General features: G+C 42.0%; 1 protein-coding gene across 16 annotated transcripts in view; it reads left to right on the top strand.

Annotated features, from left to right (window-relative positions):
* The window catches only part of LOC135219441 (leucine-rich repeat serine/threonine-protein kinase 1-like), a 940,187-nt gene that overhangs the window by 616,830 nt on the left and 300,538 nt on the right, over nt 1-22,819 (top strand). For all 16 annotated transcript variants that reach the window (XM_064256227.1, XM_064256225.1, XM_064256224.1 and 13 more), the window contains 3 exons: nt 13,477-13,605; nt 13,803-13,970; nt 14,217-14,351. In XM_064256227.1, coding sequence (XP_064112297.1) covers nt 13,477-13,605; nt 13,803-13,970; nt 14,217-14,351 — 432 coding nt within the window. The remainder of the gene's footprint in view (nt 1-13,476; nt 13,606-13,802; nt 13,971-14,216; nt 14,352-22,819) is intronic.

Below are 22,819 nucleotides of genomic sequence, written 5' to 3'. Positions count from 1 at the left end.
AGGAGGCTCCAAGTCACGTCATCTAAATCATGTCATGGTAGCCATCTTCTCCCTGGCAGACAAGTTCAGTTGGCATCTTTCCTCCACTCACATAGCTGGAGTGAGAAACGTCATAGCAGACGCCCTATCCCGATCAGTGCCCCTAGAGTCGGAATGGTCACTGGACAACAGTTCGTTCCAATGGATCCTTCAAAGAGTTCCAGGGCTACAGGTGGACCTCTTCGCATCTCAAGCGCACCACAAACTACCGTTTTGTGTTTATGTAGCCCCCAACCTGGACCCTCTGGCCTATGCCACGGACGCCTAGGCTCTAGACTGGAACAACTGGAAGAAGATTTATGTCTTCCCTCCAGTGAATCTTCTCATGAAAGTATTAAACAAACTCAGGACATTCAAGGGTCAAGTGGCTCTAGTAGCCCCAGACTGGCCGAAGAGCAACTGGTATCCTCTAATTCTGGAGCTGGGCCTTCGTCCTCTTCGGATCCCCAATCCCAGGCTCTCCCAGTCAGTACAAACGAAGACTGTGTTCGCTTCCTCAGGGATTCTCAAAACCCTAACTTTATGGATTTCATGAAGTTTGCGGCAAAAGAGATGCGAATATTGACCCTCAGAATATTCTCTTCTTGGAATCCGATAAAAGGGATTCAACTTTGAGACAGTATGATGCTGCTGTCAAAAAGTTAGCAATCTTCCTGAGAGAATCAGATATTAGAATCATGACAGTTAATTCAGCTATATCCTTTTTCAGATCCTTATTTGAAAAAGGTTTAGCAGCTAGCACGATTACGACAAACAAGTCAGCCTTGAAAAAGATATTTCAATTTGGATTCAACATAGACTTGACGGATTCCTACTTCTCGTCTATTCCTAAGGCATGTGCTAGACTTAGGCCTTCTGTAAGGCCCTTCGTCAGTTTCATGGTTCTTAAACGATGTTCTAAAACTGGCTTCAGAAACCGATAATGACACATGCTCGTTTATAATGCTCTTAAGAAAAACCCTATTTTTATTAAGCTTAGCTTCAGGAGCAAGAATTTCAGAACTGTCGGCTTTATCCAGGGATCCGGATCATATTCAATTCCTTCCCACAGGGGAAGTCCTACTTTCTCCGGAACGTAGCTTCTAGCAAAGAATGAAGATCCTTTGATGAGGTGGGATCCTTGGAAGGTACTACCCCTTCCACAGGATGTATCCCTTTGCCAGTTTCAACCTTACGAGCCTTTCTGTCCAGGAACTCTTCATCTTCATCGGGTCCCCTCTTTAAGAGGGAAAAAGGTGGAACTTTATCCATTAAAGGCATCAGGAACAACAAAATCCTGTACTTTATTAAGCAAGCCAATCCTGACTCTTTCCCGAAAGCACATGATGTCAGGGCAGTAGCCACCTCAATTAATTATTTTCAACATATGAACTTCGATGAGTTGAAAAAGTATACCGGATGGAAATCGCCGACAGTGTTCAAACGTCACTACCTTAAGTCCTTGGAAGCTCTGAAATTTCCAGCAGTAGCAGCGGGTAACATAGTTTTCCCCTGACTCTAGCTAATCTGTAGTAGAAGATTCAGTCCGCTCCTTTCTACCTGCCTCACCCAACAGTTCGTCTATTCCTACCTGTTCATTTGCATTCACCTTGTGTCTTAGCTGCTTTTATGATGGTGTAGTGGGTGCCCCTTATTGTTTTGCTAGGACACTCACAGATGATTATAAACATTGATCTCATGGATGTTACCCCCTTATTTTTTATGCTAGGGGATACATCGTATTATAATGGTTACGGGTTTTGGTATATTAAGTCATATACTTTCCTTTATATATTATCATTGTTGATTAATTTGTTATCTGATTATATTAATTGCTATTATATTTTTGATACATGCCTTTACACAGATATCATTTTGATACATGTAAGCCATTTTACCTGTATATATGTAAATTACCTTTTGTTAAGAAACATTATTAGAATTAAGGGTAATTTAAGCATATTCCTAATTTTATATCACTGTGTATATGTATCTTTTTAGCAATTATATTCACTTTATATTTATTTTATCTTTTATTTGAGACCTATTCTGTTTTATTTTATTACTTTTGTTTACAATCTTGTGCTATTTCTCTGGTACGATTTCGCGCAGCGACACGAGCTGAGCCCAGAAAAGGGATTTTGACGTAAGGAAAAATCTATTTCTGGGCGATTGGTGTCGTCGCCAGCCGAAATCCCACCCTACCCATCCCTTCGCCCAAGATTGTCTGCTAACTTCAGGATGGCCACCAGAGGCGCAGCAGTCGGCAGCATGGGATGGAGTAGTAGTAGTACGAGCTGCTCACTCTGTGGGTCGGCTCCCCTCTTGGAGGGTTTTGTAGTGGGAGATTTCTATTGGCATTTGGCTCGTGGTAGTGGTCTCACTCGCCTAGTGTTCATACCGACACCCTCCTGGAGGGTGAGCGAGTCAGTTTTATACTGACCTTTTTCTTTATTTTATTTATTCTCTGGTATGTGTTTAGTACATTTACCTAGAAGAAATAATAGATTAAAGGCTATTTCGCTGGCGACACGAGCCAATCGCCAGAAATAGATTTTTCCTTACGTCAAAACAAAATCCCTTTTTTTGAACATACTTACCTGGTAGTTATATATAATTTAATTCCCACCCTCCTCCCCTCTAGAGACTAGGGGCATGGAAGATCTGAGGAATAGTTGGAATGGTTCCAGGTACCTGGGTAGAGGGCGCACAGGTGGTACACCTGACTACCCAATCGGCGATTGCCGCAAGTTTTGAAATTCTGCCGTGACGTCACAGGGACTTAAGCTATATATATAACTACCATGGTAAGTACGTTTCAAGTTATTTTATTATGAAAATATCATTTTGTAAAGATTTGTTGGCATATATTATATATATATATATATATATATATATATATATATATCTATATATATATATATATATAATATATATATATATATAGATATATATATATATCTATATATATTATACACACACATACACACATATATACAATATATATATATGGCCCTATCATGTATTCTGAATTCCTTTATTGACACTTAGGTCTATTTGCCTAACTGCTTACTACTATATAAAATATATTGGACTAGACTAACAAATTTCACATCAATTTTTATAATACAGAATATAATTGCACTTATATATGTATATTATATAATATAACTACATCTTTGATGTATTTGTAGCATTAACTAGATTTAGGCCATTTTTCATACAGCTTTTTGTACTATGGTTATCTTCCATGAACTTTATTTCAGTAGGTCTGTAGAGAACTTCTTTGTTGTCCTATACTAGTACATATGGTGATTTAACATCTTCAGATGTTGAAGCATAGTACTTCACCTTCAGAGTTCCAGTAATTGTAATCTTTTAAGGTGTATTGATGGCACATCTCAATAGTACAAGGGATGATTATTTTCATTCAATGTAAATTTATTGAACTGTCTTGGAAACGGTGTTCTGGCTGTTGCTGCTTATGGTTTTGAGAGCTGATTGACGGGAATTGTGTTGTTTGGAAATAATTAATGATAGTCAGACCATTTAAACTACAATGGAAATGGTTTCTTATCAACAAAATAAAGTGTCAGTTTGCACCAGGTATTTTGTTAGTTTGTTAGTCAACTGTACTTCAGTGAGTTTCATCACAATCTCAGGATTCTTAGATTACTTGATAAAACACCAGAGATTTCTGGGCTAAACCAGTGTCGCTCCGTGAAATGTCCCTATAGCACTCATTTCTAAGGTATAAATATTGCTAAATATACAAGAGAAAAAGCTATATGGATAATACCAGGAGAAACCTGGTTCGCTCACCCCTGTATTAGGGTGTCGGTAAAATCTGGGGCGAGTGAAACCACTACCAGAGGTCCCTTGCCATTTAGTCTCTTCCTTTGTCAATCTCCCTTTCAAATTAGGTGCCATACCCGCGCCATCTACTGCCCGCTACTGCTACAACTAGTGCCTCGATAGCCATTCCTTTAAATAGCACTGTTGTGTATACTCGTGTTTTGAGTATTGACATTAATTTGGATTTATTTACGATATATGAACGCCAGGAATCTTCGGTATCTAAGTTGAGTATTGCAATTATCGATTTGTTATTGTAAGGGTAGCGAATTTAATCATAAGTATGTTTTAGGTGTATGTTACAAATAGGGAGCCTCACTTGCACTGCTCCCGAGTCAGCCATTACATACATCGCTACCCGTAACCTTTTTCATGATGACTTCCAATTGGTCACCCATACTAATTGTAGTTGTGTTGATATCGATTTTAGCACTTACGTACTCAAGAAGTTACGAATTTATTATATCCTGACGTAAATTGTATCCTGGCGCGAGGATGATGCTGGCCTACTTATCCAAACCAAGGAGATTCCTCATTGGTTTGGGAAGCAGGTTAGGCGGGAATTCCTTATCCAACCGGAGAAGCTTCTCCCCTTCGATTCATCGGATCAGGAGTTCAGCCTCTCTTCCCCCCCCCCTCCCCCCCTCCCTCCCTTTTTCCCTTGGTTTTCTATGAGAAGGATACCTCCTTCTCCTGACCAGGCCAAAAATTCATTTAGGGAGTGGTATAAGGTCCTTATGGACCTTGTTCTGTTCTTGAGCCTCCCTGGCCTACCTATCCAGATCGTGATTGAATTTACGTTTCAGGAAGGTTAGGCTAGCGCTGCTTAGAGCCCCCTGGCTGCCCTGATCAGATCATTCCGATCATGTGAAGGTTAAGCTAGCCGCTCTTTGAACAATTTCCTTATCCTTATCCCCTCTCGCGCCAGGGCTATTATATTGTATTTATTATCATATGATTTATCGTATTATTGTAATCAGTGGGCAGTCGGTCTATAGACCGTCAGCCCCTGTGATCGATTGGATCCACTACTTACCGAGAGGTGTTCCACCTGGCCGGTCGTAGTGTCCAATTGATCGCGGGTGAGCCACCCCTCTAGATGCCCTCCCTCCCCCATTCACCTTGATGGGGTGTCATAGCTCGCCAGTTGCTACATCCGAGTCCTATCCCTTCTCGCAAGGGGGAGGGTAGGGGGTACAGTCGAAAAGGGGTACTCCTCGCCTTACGTAGTAGGGGTGGTATGACGGAACCTACCCAGACAAGCCCCGGTAAATCACCCGGCTTGTCAGGATGGTATTAGCCGCGTACTTCCTCATCGTTCAGTTATGCATATAACAGTCATAATCTCTTTTACAATCAGATTCAGGCCTAGGTTTTACCTATTTCCCTGTTCCGATCTCTTAGCTGGACCCGGGAGATAGAGAGATAGTATTGAATGGGAACGGGGCCCGGAAGGGGCGTAGATTCTGTGCTCCGGTACGGTAATTATTTAATTTTATTTTATTTTATTTTATTTTATTTTATTTTATTTTATTGTAAGATATGCCATATACTATATGCTTTATGTTTTCGATCTGTGTACTACACCGGGTACCCTACCCTGGCGGGTAGCCTAGTATCGAAGCATTTAATTATCCTTTCATAGCTTCTCCCCCATTTTTCATTATACCTCTACGCCCCACCCCGGTGGCGGCGGGCATGAGCTAGCAGAGGCAATCCTAGTTTACTAAGAAAACCTCTCTGATGCCGACAGATGCAGGCCAGGTCTAACCTTCCCCTGTTTTTTTGGTATCAAGCTTAAATGTATATACAAAGCCTATGAGGAGAATGCATAACGAGGGAAAACTTGCGGGAGACGATAATATGAATATCTTACATATGCATGCCACCGCAATTTATTATGGCGACAATAATGTAGAAATGCAGGTCCCACCGGAGTTACCTCCGGCGGGCCTACAAGTAGCGGTACTCTGGTATCGATTTTAATAGTACATGTATCCGGCGGGCCTATACAGTGATACTTATGTATCAAATTTTTTAACTTACAGATGGTACGCCATCAGGAGACAGCAGGCACTGCAGGCCGGCAGCAGCCGGGCGGGCAGGAAGTATGCCGCACTCATGCACAAGTGAACGGCTTGTTGGTCTGCCACCCAGATGGGAGTGAAGTCTGCTACAAATTGGTTTTTGGACCTCACTACCGAGACGTTAGGTACCAATTTATTGAATAATTAGTTCTCTGAATGAGAATTGTCAAATATTTGGAGAGATATTGAGATAGTTATCAATGACTTAAGATATTTTTAAAAAAGGATATTTTAAAAAAGTAACTATCTTTTACAGAAGCTCCCTCATCTACCCAAATGCGAAGATGTCAGCAGCGGTAATAGCGGATTTGGCAGCCCAGATCATTGCCAAGATCCGCAAAGAAAGACAGGCCGTGCTGGCGGAGGACCTAGAAGGTTGAGAGAAGTCGTTGGAGAGGTCGCAGCAATCAACGTGGACCATGAACCAATGATGGTTGTTACCCAGGATGAAGGTAGGGTAGTAAGGTAAGCAGTCAGTAAACGGGCTAAAGGACTATCTTTAGCCCGTCTCATTCTCCTTCTTCTTCATTTCGGGGACTTACCAAACCTACGACTTCTAGGGACAAGTCGGGGTCGGTAATCCTTAATGTAAAGCTAAATAGACACCCGCAGGTCTATTATAAAGTGCCTTCCTAAGCCTTCCAAACTGAAGCCCCTTAGGGAAAGCCGTTCCAGTTCGTCATCAGCCACCAAACTGATGACGGACGCGATAAAACCTGCCACACCCAGGCAGGTATCGAGGACAAAGCCTCTAAACCCAGACCCCAGAATCCTGGGTTTGGCCCAACAGTTTTTTCCAGCATGCTGATGCAGGATATGGGGATCCTGGTTCAGTCCAAGTCCAAGAGATCACAACTCAGTTGTTCTAGAGTATGGAAACGTCAGTTTAGTCTATTCAGTCTTTGGCAAGAAAGACTGGAGACCTTGATGCAAGGAGCCCTCCAATCCGGACAGCCACAACAACCCCGGGCAGTATCGGACGCATCCAAATTGCCTCCCTTCAAAACAATAACCCTTGACGGTTAGTAGCACATGCCCCTTTATCAGAGGGCATGCTGACATTTGAGGGCTGCGGAACCCGGCCAGTAGAGGACTTTGAGTTCTTTCCACCGAGTCTCCAATTCACTTTTTCAGGTTATGCACGCCGGACGCAGGAGAGACTGATCCGGGAAGACAAAGTGCCTAAGGAAACGGTCATCTTCCCCAGAGGCCAAGCTCAATCAGCCTGGGTTCAAACCCTGACAGATTGGAAACGCACAAATACCAAGCCGTCACACCACAAAAATCCCTTCATGATGTTTGTGATGCGAGATGACACGCCCATTCCGTGTACCTCTAAATTCGTAGAGATTACACTTCAGGCAACAGCACAGGACAGACCCATGCCTCAGATCAGAGAGATGGATCCATCATCCGTGCTCTTTCCGGGAGGAATGGAATGCTGGGCAGATGCCCCGGCGACGTTCTCGGTAGGCAAATTGAACCAGATTGTGCTACGACGCTCTTCAGCAAGCGCTTACCCAGACTCCAGGAGCACTGGTAGAGGCGGAGTATGAAGCCAGAAGTTGCTTGTGTAGGTCCATCAATTCCGCCACTATAGCGGAAATGACAACCCTGATCTACACGGACGAACCATTGTTCAAGATCTTGACACAGTCATCGCTTCACACCTTACAGTGCGACGTATATGACTTTGCAGTAGCCAGGAAGAACTGCAGGAAGCTCGTCTTGGCCGATGCGTCTGTTCGCCCGAACCTAATAGGCTCATCAAAGCTTCGATTTGGGGGGGCGAACTTGTTTCCTGAGGGGGCCTGATCCCCAAGAAGAGATTTGAATCCCCTGGAGCACAGCCGGGGGTAAGAAGAGAGCAAGGAGGTTCAGACTACTCAACCTCAAACAATGGTACAAGCGGTTCCAGTAGGCCAGCTTAGTCAACCATCCACTTCAAATTCAAATACTCAGCCCAGTAGTTCGTGCTGCTGTAGAACCAGCCTTCTCAGCAGCACCAAAGCTCGGCCTCTGTTACCTCTTCCCGGCCTTTAATGCCTCCTGTGAGAACCAGGGTGTATGTCACAGATACAACAGGTTCGCAAGAGGTAGCCGAGCCAGAGGAGTTCTCCGCAGAGCTGGCGGAAGAACATCCGGCAAAGAAGGAGGCTTCAGAGGAAGCCGGGGCAATCGACCTTCGACGAACCAGTAAGACTCCTCAGGTAGGAGGGAGGCTGTGCTTATTCAAGAACCACTGGAAATTCAGCAATTGATGGCACAGCATAATAGCAAAAGTACGGGATGGAGTTGGAAGAAAGAACATCCTCCATCAACAAAATTTTTATCAGCATCCAACGACGGAGGTGATAAAGTACACCCAAGACCTTCAAAAGAAGTAATCACAAGGTGCAAATATTTAGAATTTCAAGGACGCTTGTTCAGCTTTCCAAGAAAGACTCAATTAACCAAGAATAATATTAGACTTGTCTCATCCGAACTCATAAATTCAATGCGACAAGCTCCATTTGCTAACAGTTTTCGCAGGTACGGACCTTACTTCCCCGTGGGGCCGTCACCACCAGATCTTATAGATGCTTACTATCACGTTCCGGTAATAGCAAGACACTTCAGCCTCTTCCTAGGCTTCAGGCTAGGCAACAGGCTTACGCCTTCATAGTAATGCTATTCAGGTTCAACATAGAGCCCAGAATAGTTACAAAGATAGCGAAAACAGTAGTACAAGAACTAAGAGCCTAAGAGATAATGCTAGTAGCCTACCCAGATGACTGGCTCACCTGGGCTACAAACCCACAAGTGATAGAATTTCTGGAATTCTTAAGGTTCCAAATCAACCACAAGGAATCCCGACGCACTCCGGCACTACGGTCTTAGTGGTTGGGAATGCAATGGGACCTCAAATCACACAACTCTCGATCCCACCGGGGAAAGAAGCGAAATAGCAAAGGCTGCGAGACACTTCCTCAGAAGCAGACAAACATCCCGGAGGAACCAAGAATGAGTCCTAGGTTCACTCCAATTCGCTTCAGTAACAGATGTTCTACTAAAACCAGATGAAGGATGTAAACCGGGTCTGATGGAGCAGAGCAAACAGGAAATTGTCAGATGAATTTCCTGCATCCCTCAGATACTACGGAGCCTCACTGCTAGCCGAATCGGTATGTCACTATCTACCCTGATTTCGTGCCTGTCCGCAGGACGGTGGTTCAATACCATGAGGGGATGAAAATATTACTAAAAAATTCCCCTTCGCTACATATATGAAAAATATAATTCCGAGGTAGAGCGAATTAAGATATTAAAGGACCTTGTAGCTCAAAAGAGACTTCGTCCATGGATAGAAGTCAAGAACCTGGCAAAACAATTCCGTTACGGTTCCCTCCACCAGCTTAGTGGTCCATTTGGACGTCTCACTAAGCGAATTGGGAGGATACTCCCAATATGAAAAGGTTCAAGGCACTTGCTCCCTAGCACTCCGCCAGCTTCATATCAATGATTTAGAAGCCATGTCAGTATTTCTAACTCTAAGGAAACCCTCCAGCGAGGAGGATCCATATCAGGTTAGTATTGGGCACCGCAGTAGTAGTCCACTGCATAATAGAGGAGGTTCCAAATTAAGCCACATAAATCATGTCATGATAGCAATCTTTTCATTGGCAGCAAAGAACCAGTGGCACTTGTCAGCACTCACCTGTCAGGAGTAAGGAACGTAGTGTCAGATGTCAGATACATTGTCAAGGACAACTCCGCTAGAGTCGGAATGGTCCTTAGACGACAGGTTATTCAGATGGATCAGTCAGCAGAGCCTAGGTCTCCAAGTTGACTTATTGCCACAGAATCCAACCACAAGTTACAATGTTATGTGACACCCAATCTGGACCCCATGGCCCAGGCCACAGATGCCATATACAAAGATGGGTACATTTGACAGAGGATTTACCTTTCCTCCAATAAATCTACTAATGAAGTCCTGGACAACTCAAATCCTTCAAAGGATGGATTGCGCTGATAGCTCCCAACTGGCTCAAGAGCAATTGGTACCCGTTACTAGGGGAATTGGGACTTCGCCCTGAAGGATCCCAAGTCGAGACTAACACAATTAGTACAACGAGGACTGTGTGCGCTCCCTCAAGGATTCAGAATGCCCTAACTTTGGGGACTTCATGGATTTTGCGGCACAAAATGCCAATATAGATTCTATTAACACCTTGTTTCTAGAATCAGACAACGGGAATCTACACTTAGGCAGTACGATTCTACAAATAGAAGCTAGCCTCTTTCCTAAAAGACTCAAGCTAAGACGATGAAGACGAATATTGCTGTTACTTTCTTTAGGACCCTAGTTGGAAAGGGCCTAGTAGCTAGTACTATTTCCACAACCAAATCTGCTTTAGGAAAATTTTCCAGTTGGTTTTAACAAACGCTAACCTGTTAACTTAACAGATTCATATTTTCATAGATTCCGAGAGCTTGTACTAGATTAAGACCAGCAGACAGACCTCATACAGTTTCCTGGTTTCTAAATGACGTACTTATCTAGCTTCAGACACTGATAATGAACCGTGTCCTTATACAACCCTCCGTAGGGAAAACTTATTCCTATTAGGTCTAGCCTCAGGAGCTAGAATATCAGAACTGTCAGCTCTTTCTAGAGAACATATCATTTTGACTTTCTTCCATCCGGAGAAGTTCTATTATTTCCAGATCGAAATTCTTGACTAAGAACGAAGATCCTCTAAGTGGGTGGGCCCCCTGGAAGATTGTCCCACTTCCACAGGATCTATCCCTATGTCCAGTCAAACTTTGAGTTCAATTTTAGACAGAACTTCAATAAAACCTCAGACCCTTCATTCTTTAGAGAGATAATTCTGTATTTTTTAAAAAAAGGCTAACCCGGAATCACTCCCACAAGTAAATGATGTCCGAGCAGTAGCTACCTTAATTTATTACTTCCACCACATGAACCTTGATGACCCTAGAAAGTATACGGGATGGAATTCACCAAAAGTATTTAAACGCCACTACCTTAAATCCTTAGAAGCCCTTAAATATTCACCAATGGCAACGGGGAATATTGTTTCCCCTGACAAAGCCTAGTCATGTGGAAATACCTAGTCATAGAGACCTTGTCCTTCTTTAGCTCTTTTCCCTCCTACCTGCCTCGCTTAGTCCCTAACCTTCACCTCGGGGTTTTTTCACTGGGATTGTACAATTGAACCATTCGGGTACTGTATATATTTAACTACTAATTATATATGTAAAATATCTAATATTACTTGTTGTAGTGATATCTTATATTACGTGGGATAGTAATCACATGGGCCTTACCAGTATTCGTTTTGATATTTGTATATACTTCATAGAGTAAGGACCTAGACTAAAGATATTGTTTAAAATCTTTTTTTAAGAAATAGGGTAGAATTACTTGAGAGTTTAATTTCTCCCTTCCAGTAGTCTCATTGATATTATATCCAGGCTTGTGGGACCTATTCTCTGTTACTATTTCACGGAGCAACACAGGTTTAGCCTAGAAAAGGGATTTTGACAAAGGAAAAACCTATTTCTGGGCGGTAACCTGTGTTGCCCAGTGAACCCACCCCTTGTTTCCTCACCCTGTAGGCCCAAGCTTGGGTGCTATTTTTCAGGAATGGCTATCGAGGCGCTAGTTGTACCAGTAGCGGGCAGTAGATGGTGTGGGTATGGCGCCTAATTTGAAAGGGAGATTGACAAAGGAAGAGACTAAATGGCAGGGGACTTCTGGTAGTGGTTTCACTCGCCCCAGATTATACCGACACCCTAATACAGGGGTGAGCGAACCAGGTTTCTCCTGGTATTATCCATATAGCTTTTTCTCTTGTATATTTAGCTATTTATACCTTAGAAATGAGTGCTATAGGGACATTTCACTGGGCGACACAGGTCACTGCCCAGAAAAAGATTTTTCCTTTGTCAAAATCCCTTTTTTGTCGTTGTTGGACAGATATTTTCAGAGCCACCTGCAACAAGCTTGTGGCCTCTGTCAGATAAAGTGAGCCATATACTGTGCTTGATATCACAGATGTTGTTCCTCTCTACTTTGATCTGCTATTCCATTACCAGAAGACTTCATTGGTTTTTAGTTACCAATGGAAATAATTGTCAGTTGCAAAGGTTGATCACAGAAGTCTAAGGTTATTCATTATGTTTAAATATCTTCATTTTAGTAGGCTTTGTTGTCCTTCATCTGTTGTTTTAAGTATATTTTTGTAATTCTGAACATGTCCCTTTTGATTTAACATTTTAAGATTACCTGTGTTCTGGTTTTTATTTCAAGTGAAGTCAGAGAGCTACTTGGGTTTTTGACAGAAGTGATCAGTGCATGAGAATGATGTAACTGGGTTTGTAACTTTGTCCCAGATTATATTATTGAGATGCAGTCATTTGCAATCTCTGTTCTGCTCTGTCAGGATTTTCTGCTGAGGCAGGAGATGCTTTAGTGTGTTTTGTTTTACATTGTAGTGTATAGATTGTAAACATATGTTACAAAGGTAATCCAGGTATTTTTAATAATGCTCTGCTCATAGCAACATCTAAGAGTATTTTTGGTTTGTGTGAAAAGTGTTTGGAGGCTACTTTTTGTGTCACTTGTCAGCAAACAGATATATATTTCATATTGATGTCAAAATTGATGGAGAGTGGGATTGTATTAGTACTGTTTAGCAAGATTTTGGTGGGAAGTACGTCATCTTTTTGATCAGAGGAGTATTTGGACTGGACCCAACTTACAACTTATTGGCTGAAGATGAATTGTATCATAGACCAATTTTCAGTATGAAGTACCATCTTGAAGATGATCACTAATCACTTACGTTTTATGCACAAATGCGTTCTGTTGCTAGTGATTTCAAGTAAGTTCGCTCATCATTGGCTATCCAACATTAGGAAGGTAGTTGTTTTGTTACTCAACATAATTTGAAAACAATATTTTGTTAATGAGTGCCTCCTTGCCCACAATGAATAGTATTTCTTGGGTCTTTGAGTTTGACTATTGAAAGTTGTGGGTGGCAAGAGGAAGATTGTACTTGACAACTAACAGCTGCGCTGTTTAATTCTGATGTTGTGAGTTAGGTATAGAACTTTCAACAGACCTACATTTAGTACATTAGTAATATTATTTGGTTGTACTTGTGTACACTACAGTGTAATTCAAGTAGAAAATTTTAAAAGGGCTAAGCAGAACCTTTTCATGGTAGCCCTTCAATAATTCTTTTAGAAAATTTTTCATTCATAATGATGTTTAAGGGATTCATAAGAATTGGAGCTGAAATTTATGTATATTGTTTTTAAGATGTTCTCAAAGAATGTTTTTGTAAACCTAGTACAAGGTTTATGTTTTTTAGAAAATTATAGCACCAATTCTTACGGGAAATGGCTGAAGTTTATTGATTAGTGAGAATATGAAGCAAAAACCCTTGATTGCTTCCTTTGTAATTAGTTTAAGGAACCTCTCTCATGGTCATTTCATTTTCAGCCAAGCCCCGTCCGAGCCAGTACCCCAAGGAAAGGGTGGTTGCTGTTTCCTAATCTCTCAATGTTAGATGTTAGTAATAATCTACTCAGGGATCTTCCTACAACACTTCATGAGCTTACAAATCTCTCGGTGAGTTTTCAAAGGAAATTTTGGTATTTATGTAATTGTAAGATAATGATAGTTATCGACATAAAAATTTAGATTTTCATTACAAAATTTTAATTGAACAATAATTTCACTTAATTATTCAGCAAATTTTGATTGTAAGAGATAGAATACCTATGATAAAGTTCATCCTTTTTTGGTTAATAATTTTTTTTTTGCAGGTTCTCAACATATCTGGTAATACTGACATTACAGAACTACCACCAGAAATGGGCCTTCTGTCACGTCTTTGGAATCTCAATACTCGAGGGTGCTCTTTACAAGAACCTTTAAAATCTATGATTGAGAGCAAAAAGTATAAAACCATGGATGTTATTGGATACCTTAAGGTTATTATTTATCCCACTAGTTCACTCTCCTGTTATGAAATTATACCATAGAAACTTGATGAGATTGAGTATTAAGCAGCTGAATGTAGGATGTATGTATGCTTCAGATAGTTGGAATCATAAATAATCACAATTTGTAATCATATAGGTATAATATATATTTTACTGTAAAGAACTGCATCTCTTATAATTTTTCTTTCCGATCTAATAAATTATGTAATAAGGAATATTTCCTATTTATGGCAGAGTATACTGGAAGATGCAAGACCTTATGCTAGAATGAAATTGATGATTGTTGGTGTCCAAGGTATTGGTAAGACATCTCTTTTGGAACAGTTAAGACAAGAAGGAACAGGTTCTTACAGGAAGAAACCTGTTGAGGTAAGATTTTTCTTGTACCATTTCAAATATACTTGGCTTTCATCATGTGGTCTTTCTTCATTGAAGTTTAGAAGAATAGTGTTAGTATGAGAATGTTGTGGAAGTTTTCTGGCTAGGGGTTCATTCACAATTCAGCATTTAAAGTATGAATATATATATATATATATATATATATATATATATATATATATATATATATATAAATATATATATATATATATATATATATATATATATATATATATATATATATATATATATATATATATATATATATATATATATATATATATATATATATATATATATATATATATGTGTGTGTGTGTGTGTGATATATATATATATATATATATATATATATATATATATATATATATATATATATATATATATACACACACACACATATACACAGGCAGTCCCCGGGTTACGACCTGGGGGTTCCGTTCTTGAGATGTCGTAAGCCGAAAATTGTTGTAAGCCGGAACATTGTCAAAAATCCTAAAAAACCTTACATTTGATGCTTTGGGTGCATTGAAAACTATGTAAACTGCATTCTTATTGCATTTTTCATAAAAAGAACTTCAAATATTGATTATTTTGCATTTTTGGTGTCATATTTCATCTGCTAAATCAGTGTTGTAGGTGTTGTAACCCTGGAAATAATTTCTAATGAATATAATTGAAAAGCGCCTTAACCTCGGAACGTCGTAAGCCGAACCTGTCGTAACGCTGGGGACTGCCTACATATATATATATACTATATATCTCAGTATATATATATATATATATATATATATATATATATATACATATATATATATGTATATATATTATATATATGATATATATATATATATATATATTATATATATAATATATATGATATATATATATATATATATATATATATATATATATATATATATATATATTTAGTATATATATATATGTATGTATGTATATATGTATATATATAATATTATTAATCTATGATATATATATATATATATTATTAGAATATATATATATATATATATATAATAATATATATTATATAATAATATATATATAATATATATTAATATAATTCTATATATATATATATATATAATATATATTATATCTTATATAATAATAATAATGTATATATATATATTATATAATAATATATCTATATATAGATATATATATATATATATATATATATATATATATATAATATAGAGGCCAACTTAAGGACATCGTTTAAGAACCATGACACTGACTTGGGCCTTTCAGTAGGTCTGAGCCTGGCGCAAGCTCTGGGGATGGAAGTAAAGTATGATTCCGTTAGATCAATCTTGAATCCGAATTGGAAAATCTTTTTCAGGGCTGATTTGGTAATAGTGATTGTACTAGCTGCCAAACCTTGTTCAAATAATGACCTGAAAAAGGAGATTGCCAGATTTGTGGTCATGGTACGTACATTAGACTCGTTCAGGAACCCAGCCAGTTTTTTAACTGCTGAATCGTATTGACGAAGGGTTGATTCACGTTTATCTGATTCCAAGAACATGATGTTCTGAGGATTGATATCCGCATCCCTCTGAGCTGCAAACTTTATGAAGTCCATAAAGTTAGGGCATTCTGAAGTCCTGAGGAAGCGAACACAGTCCTCGTTTGTACTAGCTGTGACAGTTTGGGGTTGGGAATCCGTTGAGGGCGGAGACCCACAATTCAGGAGAAGAGAACCAATTTGCTCTGGGCCAATTGGGGGCTATCAGAGCCATCTGACCCTTGAATGTCCTCAGCTTGTGCAGAACCTTCATGAGAAGATTCACCGGAGGAAAGAGGTAAATCTTGTTCCATTGATTCCAATCTATAGCCAACGCGTCCGTGGCGTAAGCCAGAGGGTCCAGGTTGGGGGCCACATAACAAGGGAGTTTGTGGTTCGATTCCGTGGCAAAGAGATCCACCTGGAGCCCCAGTACTAGCTGACATACCCAACTGAATGACTTCTTGTCCAGAGACCATTTGGACTCCAGTGGGACTGAACGTGATAGCGCGTCGGCCACCACGTTCTGTATTCCGGCAAGTTGAGTAGCTGATAGGTGCCACTTGTTCTTGCCTGCTAGTGAAAAGATGGCTATCATGACATGGTTTACGTGGCTTGATTTTGAACCTCCCCTGTTGACCTGTTGATGCAGTGTACTATCACTGCGCTGCCAAGCACCAGCTTGATATGAGATTTCTTGGCTGGGCGAAGCTTCTTCAGGGTGAGGAACACCGCCATGGCTCCCAGGACATTGATATGAAGCTGGCGGAATTGAAGGGACCAAGTACCTTGTCCCTTCTTGTACTGTGAGTATCCTCCCCAACCTGTTAGTGACGCATCTGTGTGGATCACTAAGGCCGGTGGAGGAAATTGTAGTGGAATTGTCATTGACAAATTCTTGACCTCCGCCCCTGTTTCCGTAAGATCGCCGGGATGGTGGCTAGCCTATCCCGGAATTTTTTGTTGGCTTTTGAACGCCAAACCCGATTTATATCCTTCAGTTTGGCTTTCAATAGGACGTCCGTCACTGAAGCAAATTGGAGAGAACCTAAGATCCTTTCTTGGTTTCTCCGGGACGTCTGTTTGCATTTCAGAAATTGTCTGGTTGCCTTGGCTATTTCTTTTCTTTTCAACGGCGGGATTGATAGAGTATGCGAATCCAAGTTCCAATGAATTCCCAGCCACTGGAAATGGGACGCCGGTGTTAGCCGGGACTTTGTCCTGTTTATCTCGAATCCTAGGTATTCGAGAAAACGGATAACCGTGGCTGTAGACTTGCGGCAATCTTCGATGCTTGAGGCCCACACGAGCCAATCGTCCAGATAGGCTACTACCATAATACCCTGAGACCTTAGTTCCTGCACTACCGTGTCCGCCAGCTTTGTAAATATCCTGGGGGCTATGTTGAGCTCAAAGGGCATTACCTTGAAGGAGTAGGCTTGGTTCCCTAACTTGAAGCCTAGGAACGGACGGAAGTGCCTTGCTATCGGGACATGATAATAGGCGTCGGTAAGATCTATAGAGGTGGTGACGGCCCCATGTGAAATGGTTAGCATCTTGAACTTGTCGCAAAGAATGAATAAGTTTAGACGGGACAAGTCTAAGATTACTTTTCTTTTGTCTGAGCCTTTTTTTGGCACGCTGAACAAGTTTCCTTGAAATTTAAAAAGTTTGTCTCTTGACACTGCTCCTTTTTGAAGGAGATCGCGGGAATACTCTACCAACTCCGTTGTTGGTTCCTGATAGGTGTTGGGTGGAGGTGGACCTTCGATCCAACACCAGCCCAGACCTTTGGATACAATACTTTGTGCCCAATTGCTGAACCTCCAACGGTGACGAAAGAGGTACAGCCTCCCTCCTACCTGGGAGTTCTCTTTGGGTTGCTGATGGACGGCCTCCACGTCCTCCCCTTGCAATTCTGCCTCGGCTAGTAGCCCTTCCTCCGCCTTGTTGACGAAAGGCGCCCCTAGATCTGCCGCCCCTACTGAACCTATTGAATGCCTGAAATGCCTGGTTTTCAAAGGTTGGGTTAAAGGCTGGGGAAACAGCAAAGGAAGTTGATGCCTGCGGCTGTTGTGGCTGAGTCAACAGCACAAACTGCTGTTGGGGTTGGCTCTTAGAGGTAGAAGGTTGGGGAACTGGTACTGCCTGAACCAAAGCTTGTTGCTGGGGTGCCTGGAAGGGCTGGAACTTCCTAGGCTTTTTCTTTGCTTTGGGATTCGAAGAGGAAGACTCCAATTTCCTTTTGTAGACTAACCCCCACCGAACCCGCAGGCTTTGGTTCAACCTGGCAGCCTCATGTTGCACCTCGTTGACTGCTGAGGCTGGAAAAAGATCAGCACCCCAAATAGAAGAGGCCAGGAGTTTGTTGGGTTCGTGCCTGATCGTGGATTCTGCTAGGACGTGCTTCCTACAGTTCCTTCTACCCACAACAAAATCATACAAGTCACATTGCATGCTCAGCAATTGTGCCTTAGCAATGATCTTGAACAACGGTTCTTGCGAATACACAAGAGCTGCTGTTTCTGTCATGACTAGAGCGTTGAGGGACCTCGCAAGCTGTGTCCTAGCGTCGAATTCCGTCTGGATGAGCACATCAGACAGCCTGGGTAGCTGCTCACTGAAAAGATAGATGGCACAATCAGGTTTAAGCTTGCCAACTGAGAAGGTTGCTGGTAAGTCTACCCATAGGTCATCTGTTCCAGGAAGTAGCAGAGATGTTGATTCCGTCTCCTGGAGCTGTGGCATAGGCTCATCTCTCATTGCAGCTTGCAGAGTGAGTTCTGCCACTTTAGTTGTGAATGGGATCGGGGTGTCCTCATCTACAGTAAAAATTGTGAATGGACTCGTGAAGGCTGTGACCTTAGTGTTAACACACTGCCGTTTGTCAAGGTTACGAATCCAAACTTGCTGAGCTTGGTCCCGAGAGAGAATGACCATCTCTTTCGGGACCTTCTCCCTGATCAAAGCAGATTCCGTAAGACGGACATAGCCTATGAAAGGAGCCTGCAACCCTGGTGGGTAGAACTCGAAGTCCTCAATCCTTCAAGTTCCGCAGCCCTCAATCGTAAGCATTCCGTTTATGAAAGGTGCATAATTACCCACCCTCCATGGGTTGCTTGGGTGGAAGGAAGGGAGAGTGGAGGAGTCCAGCATAACCTGGCCATGGGGTAACTGGCCGGGTTGTTGAATCCCCGACGCTACGCCTTGTTGGAGACCTGCGACTATGGTCTCCTGTGTACCCAGCCTTTCGAGGATTTCTTGGAACTTGGTATTAACCAAGTTCCCAACCATGTTCCCCATTTGTTGCATCATATTGGATGCGAATGCTTCCTGGTCGAAGGAGGCGGGGGGAGCTCTGCCCTCTCCTTGAATACCTTAGGTATCGCACCTTTAGAGGTGGATGCCTCAGGATCTGAGGTGGAAGAGTGGGTTCTCCCCTTGGAAGACTTGGTCTTCGAGCCCTTGGAGAGAGACCCTTGTTTGGTTTTGTCCGCTCTGGGGTGGTGAGCCGGAGCTTTATGGACTTGGCTAGTGTATGATTTTCTGGGAAGGGGCTTTGGTAGCAATTTAGAGTCAAGCCTGCCCTTGACTTTAGGGATCGCCGAGAGGGATTTCAATCTAGATGATGGAAATCCCCCGGAGAACCCTTGGAAGGAAGTAGAAGAGGAAGGAGAAGAAGGCCTAGATGTGCCCAAGGAGAGGCCTTGAGCACCTACAAGGCTTGCCTCATTAACATCCTTACCGTAGCCCATGCCGTCCACTGTCATGGGCTCGACGTCCAGATCGAATGCCGCGACCTCTTCTGTGACTTCCTGCGTCAAAGCCTCCCCTGATTGTTGAACCACTGCGTCTTGAATAGATGCTATGATGGGAGCTGCTACTTCGGGGTCTACGTAGCCTGTACTCTTCCCCCCAGGGAAGATCAAAGTAGCCATCTCTTGAGAGAGGATGTATGGCTTTGCCTTGCCTGCGTTTCGCCCGAAGCCGCCCACCCATACCTTGAGGGTGGAAAGAGTAGCATCCGGAACAGACTGGGCCACCTGTAAGAGAAGGTTAGTGTTAAACTTAAACTTATCTCTTAATACTATAACTTAACTTAGAAGGTATATGTTTGACATATATATTACAATGATCCACCCTGTTCCTCTATGTACACGCCGGAGAGGCACTTACATCAGAGGAGACTCGTTCCACGAGATCGTAGCAGGAGAAACAGTTCTCGTGATGCCACGCTACCGAACCATCTAGTTGGACTGCGCAGGTGGCGTAGGTCCAACAGACGTCGTGCCCACAGGGATCCTGAAGGACAGCGTTGCAGCCGGTCTCCATACAATGGGTGGCCTGTAAATGGAATGATACATGAGTACCAATGTTAACCAACTGGACAATGTCCGTGGTTGATATGCCATAACGCCGGAGTGTTCCGTTGTTGAAGAGTTATACCCGACTCGGCCGTCTCTTGCCATGCACCGTGCTGCAGAATCCAGTAAAACAAGTAGCAGGTAGTTAGCTGTGTTTCCAGTGCTACCGGAGAACAGACAACTACTGAATCGGGGTAGCTACTATTGTTATACACCGGAGAGGAGTAGTCCAAGCAGGTACCGGGCGAGATGGGAGAGTCCGGGTGAGTGGTGAGGCAGCGGAGCTTGGTGGCTCCGCAATAAAACTTAAACTAAAAGGGAGGGGTAGCTCCCGGGGAAGCACATTGGCTTCAATAAAATAATACTATAAACATAACAAATATTATAATTTGGAAAATGAAATAATGTAAGCCCGTCGGAGGCCGGAGCCACTGCATAGTCATCACCCTCAAGGACTCCGGCTATGCCGGAATCCTATATCCGCCAGAATGGAGGGGAGGGAGTGACTAAGGGCGAGGGTATAGCCCAGAGAGCCGAGGAGAGCCGAGCCCACCCAAGCCTGGTGGCCGGCCGAGGCTGGATAGAGCCAAGCTCCTCCCCTACTCTGGGATGAGACCGGCTGAGTAGTGCCACCTGCACACCATGGGCCCCCGTGGGGGCCTCCTTCACCACCAAGAGAGAACTCGGATCAGTTGTCAGCGACAACATGAGCGAGATATCAACCCACCTGGGTGGGAACTCTGGCGGGGGGGGGGGAGAAGGGAGAGCAGTGGTAGCATGGTGGCGACTACGTGATTGCCTGGACCCCTCACGGTTGGGTACGGGCACCCACTAGGTGAAGAAGGCCAGGCGAAAGGAAGGCATGTAGGCCAACCGAAGCTGACTCACAACAATGAGAAAAATTAAAATTAAATATGTACTAAACACGGGGGGAAAGTGAATAAAATGAGATGAAGAGAGAGAGGAGCGTCCTGGAGGGACCAGGTATGACCAACCGGTAAGGGTGGTCAAGACCTGGCAACTCCGAGCAGCTGGCTTAGTGTTGTTACGAATAGACGTAGGAAAGGCAGCCAGGGTAGGCTAGGACTTGAAGAAAGACTAGCATAGACTCATAAGGCCTAACGAGGTAACCTAACCAAAAGGAACATGCATGCATGAAACTGTAATGGTAGGTTCCTGAAAGGCAACGAAACAGGAACATGTGCTCGATGGAATCCCCCGTGTAAGCACATGATCGTCGAAAAGCATCACCAATAATAGTAAAAACACAATGACATAACAATACTGCTACAAAAATTTGTGTTCACTAGGTATGGGAGACCACGTGAGACACGAAATTAGGAGACACAAAGGAGCACGCTGCAATGGCGTCTTGGGGCCGAAGCCGCATGGGACGACGACTCACAAAAACCTAATTAATTCGGTTAAAAAAGCCAAAGGCATTCCCTAAATAGTGACAACCATAATAGCAGTACTTAACTTGGATGCAGAAGCAGATTGACGATCCATGGTGAAATAAAATTCCAAAAAGCGAGAAACACAACACAGCAAAAGAAAACGCGTGTGCAGCGTAGTAGTGCTATCAAAGGAATGACGTCACAGGCACTAGCTACACGGTAGCAGGTAGTGAGCCATAGGTCGGCTCCTCTCTTTTTGAGGTTTTTTGATGTAGGGGAGGCTAATTGGAGAAGGACCCGTGGTAGTGGTTTCACTCTCCCCAGAAACCATACCGATGCCTTTTAATAAAGGTGAGTGAGCCAGAATATTCTGGCATTTCCAATTTAGCGGTTCTCTGGTATTATAACAATATTTTACCTTAGAAATAGTGCTAAAGGAACCTATTTCACGGAGCGACAGAGCCAAGCCCAGAAATATATATATATAAAAATATATAATATATATATATCTATATATATATATATATATATATATATATATATATATATATATATATTTCTCTTGTGATCATTGCATTTAACAAATTAATTATAAGTAAGTTGATTATGATGTATATATAACAATATTGTGACTTATTTTTAATGAATTAAGACTTCTTATAATTAGGGATTTTTTTTAGTATTTTTACAAGAAAGACAGGAAGTGTTTGTAAAATTGGTTGTACTAATTTATTTTTATAGGATTATTTTCAATATGGTAAATGAAACTAATTATGTTATTAAGAATGTCTGTGGAAGAAAATAATGAAAGAGAATCAGACAACAAAAATAATTCACAGCAGTAAAAAAAATAATAGCACCTAAATAACTGATAGAGTAAAATCCAAATGAATATTGTTTTGCAAGGCAAATTATATATATTTCAGAATTTTTGGGATAATTTTCTGTTGGCTGCAAATTACCGGGGGTATGTCATTCTTTGTGATGAAAAATGTGCAAAAGTGAGTTTGCTTTTAAATTCAAGTTTCACAAAACAGGTACTGTGGAACCTAATCCAATGAATCGGGATGCAAATTAGCTCTTGACAATCACCAAATCAAGGTTGAGGCCTTGGAAACATAGTTAGGATAAATTGTGTATATGGAAAAATTTTAAATAAAAAATTAA

Source organism: Macrobrachium nipponense, chromosome 1, assembly GCF_015104395.2.
Source record: "Macrobrachium nipponense isolate FS-2020 chromosome 1, ASM1510439v2, whole genome shotgun sequence".
Taxonomy (NCBI): domain Eukaryota; kingdom Metazoa; phylum Arthropoda; class Malacostraca; order Decapoda; family Palaemonidae; genus Macrobrachium; species Macrobrachium nipponense.
The sequence above is the reverse complement of the archived record's forward strand: the minus strand, read 5'-3'. Positions and strand labels throughout refer to the sequence as shown.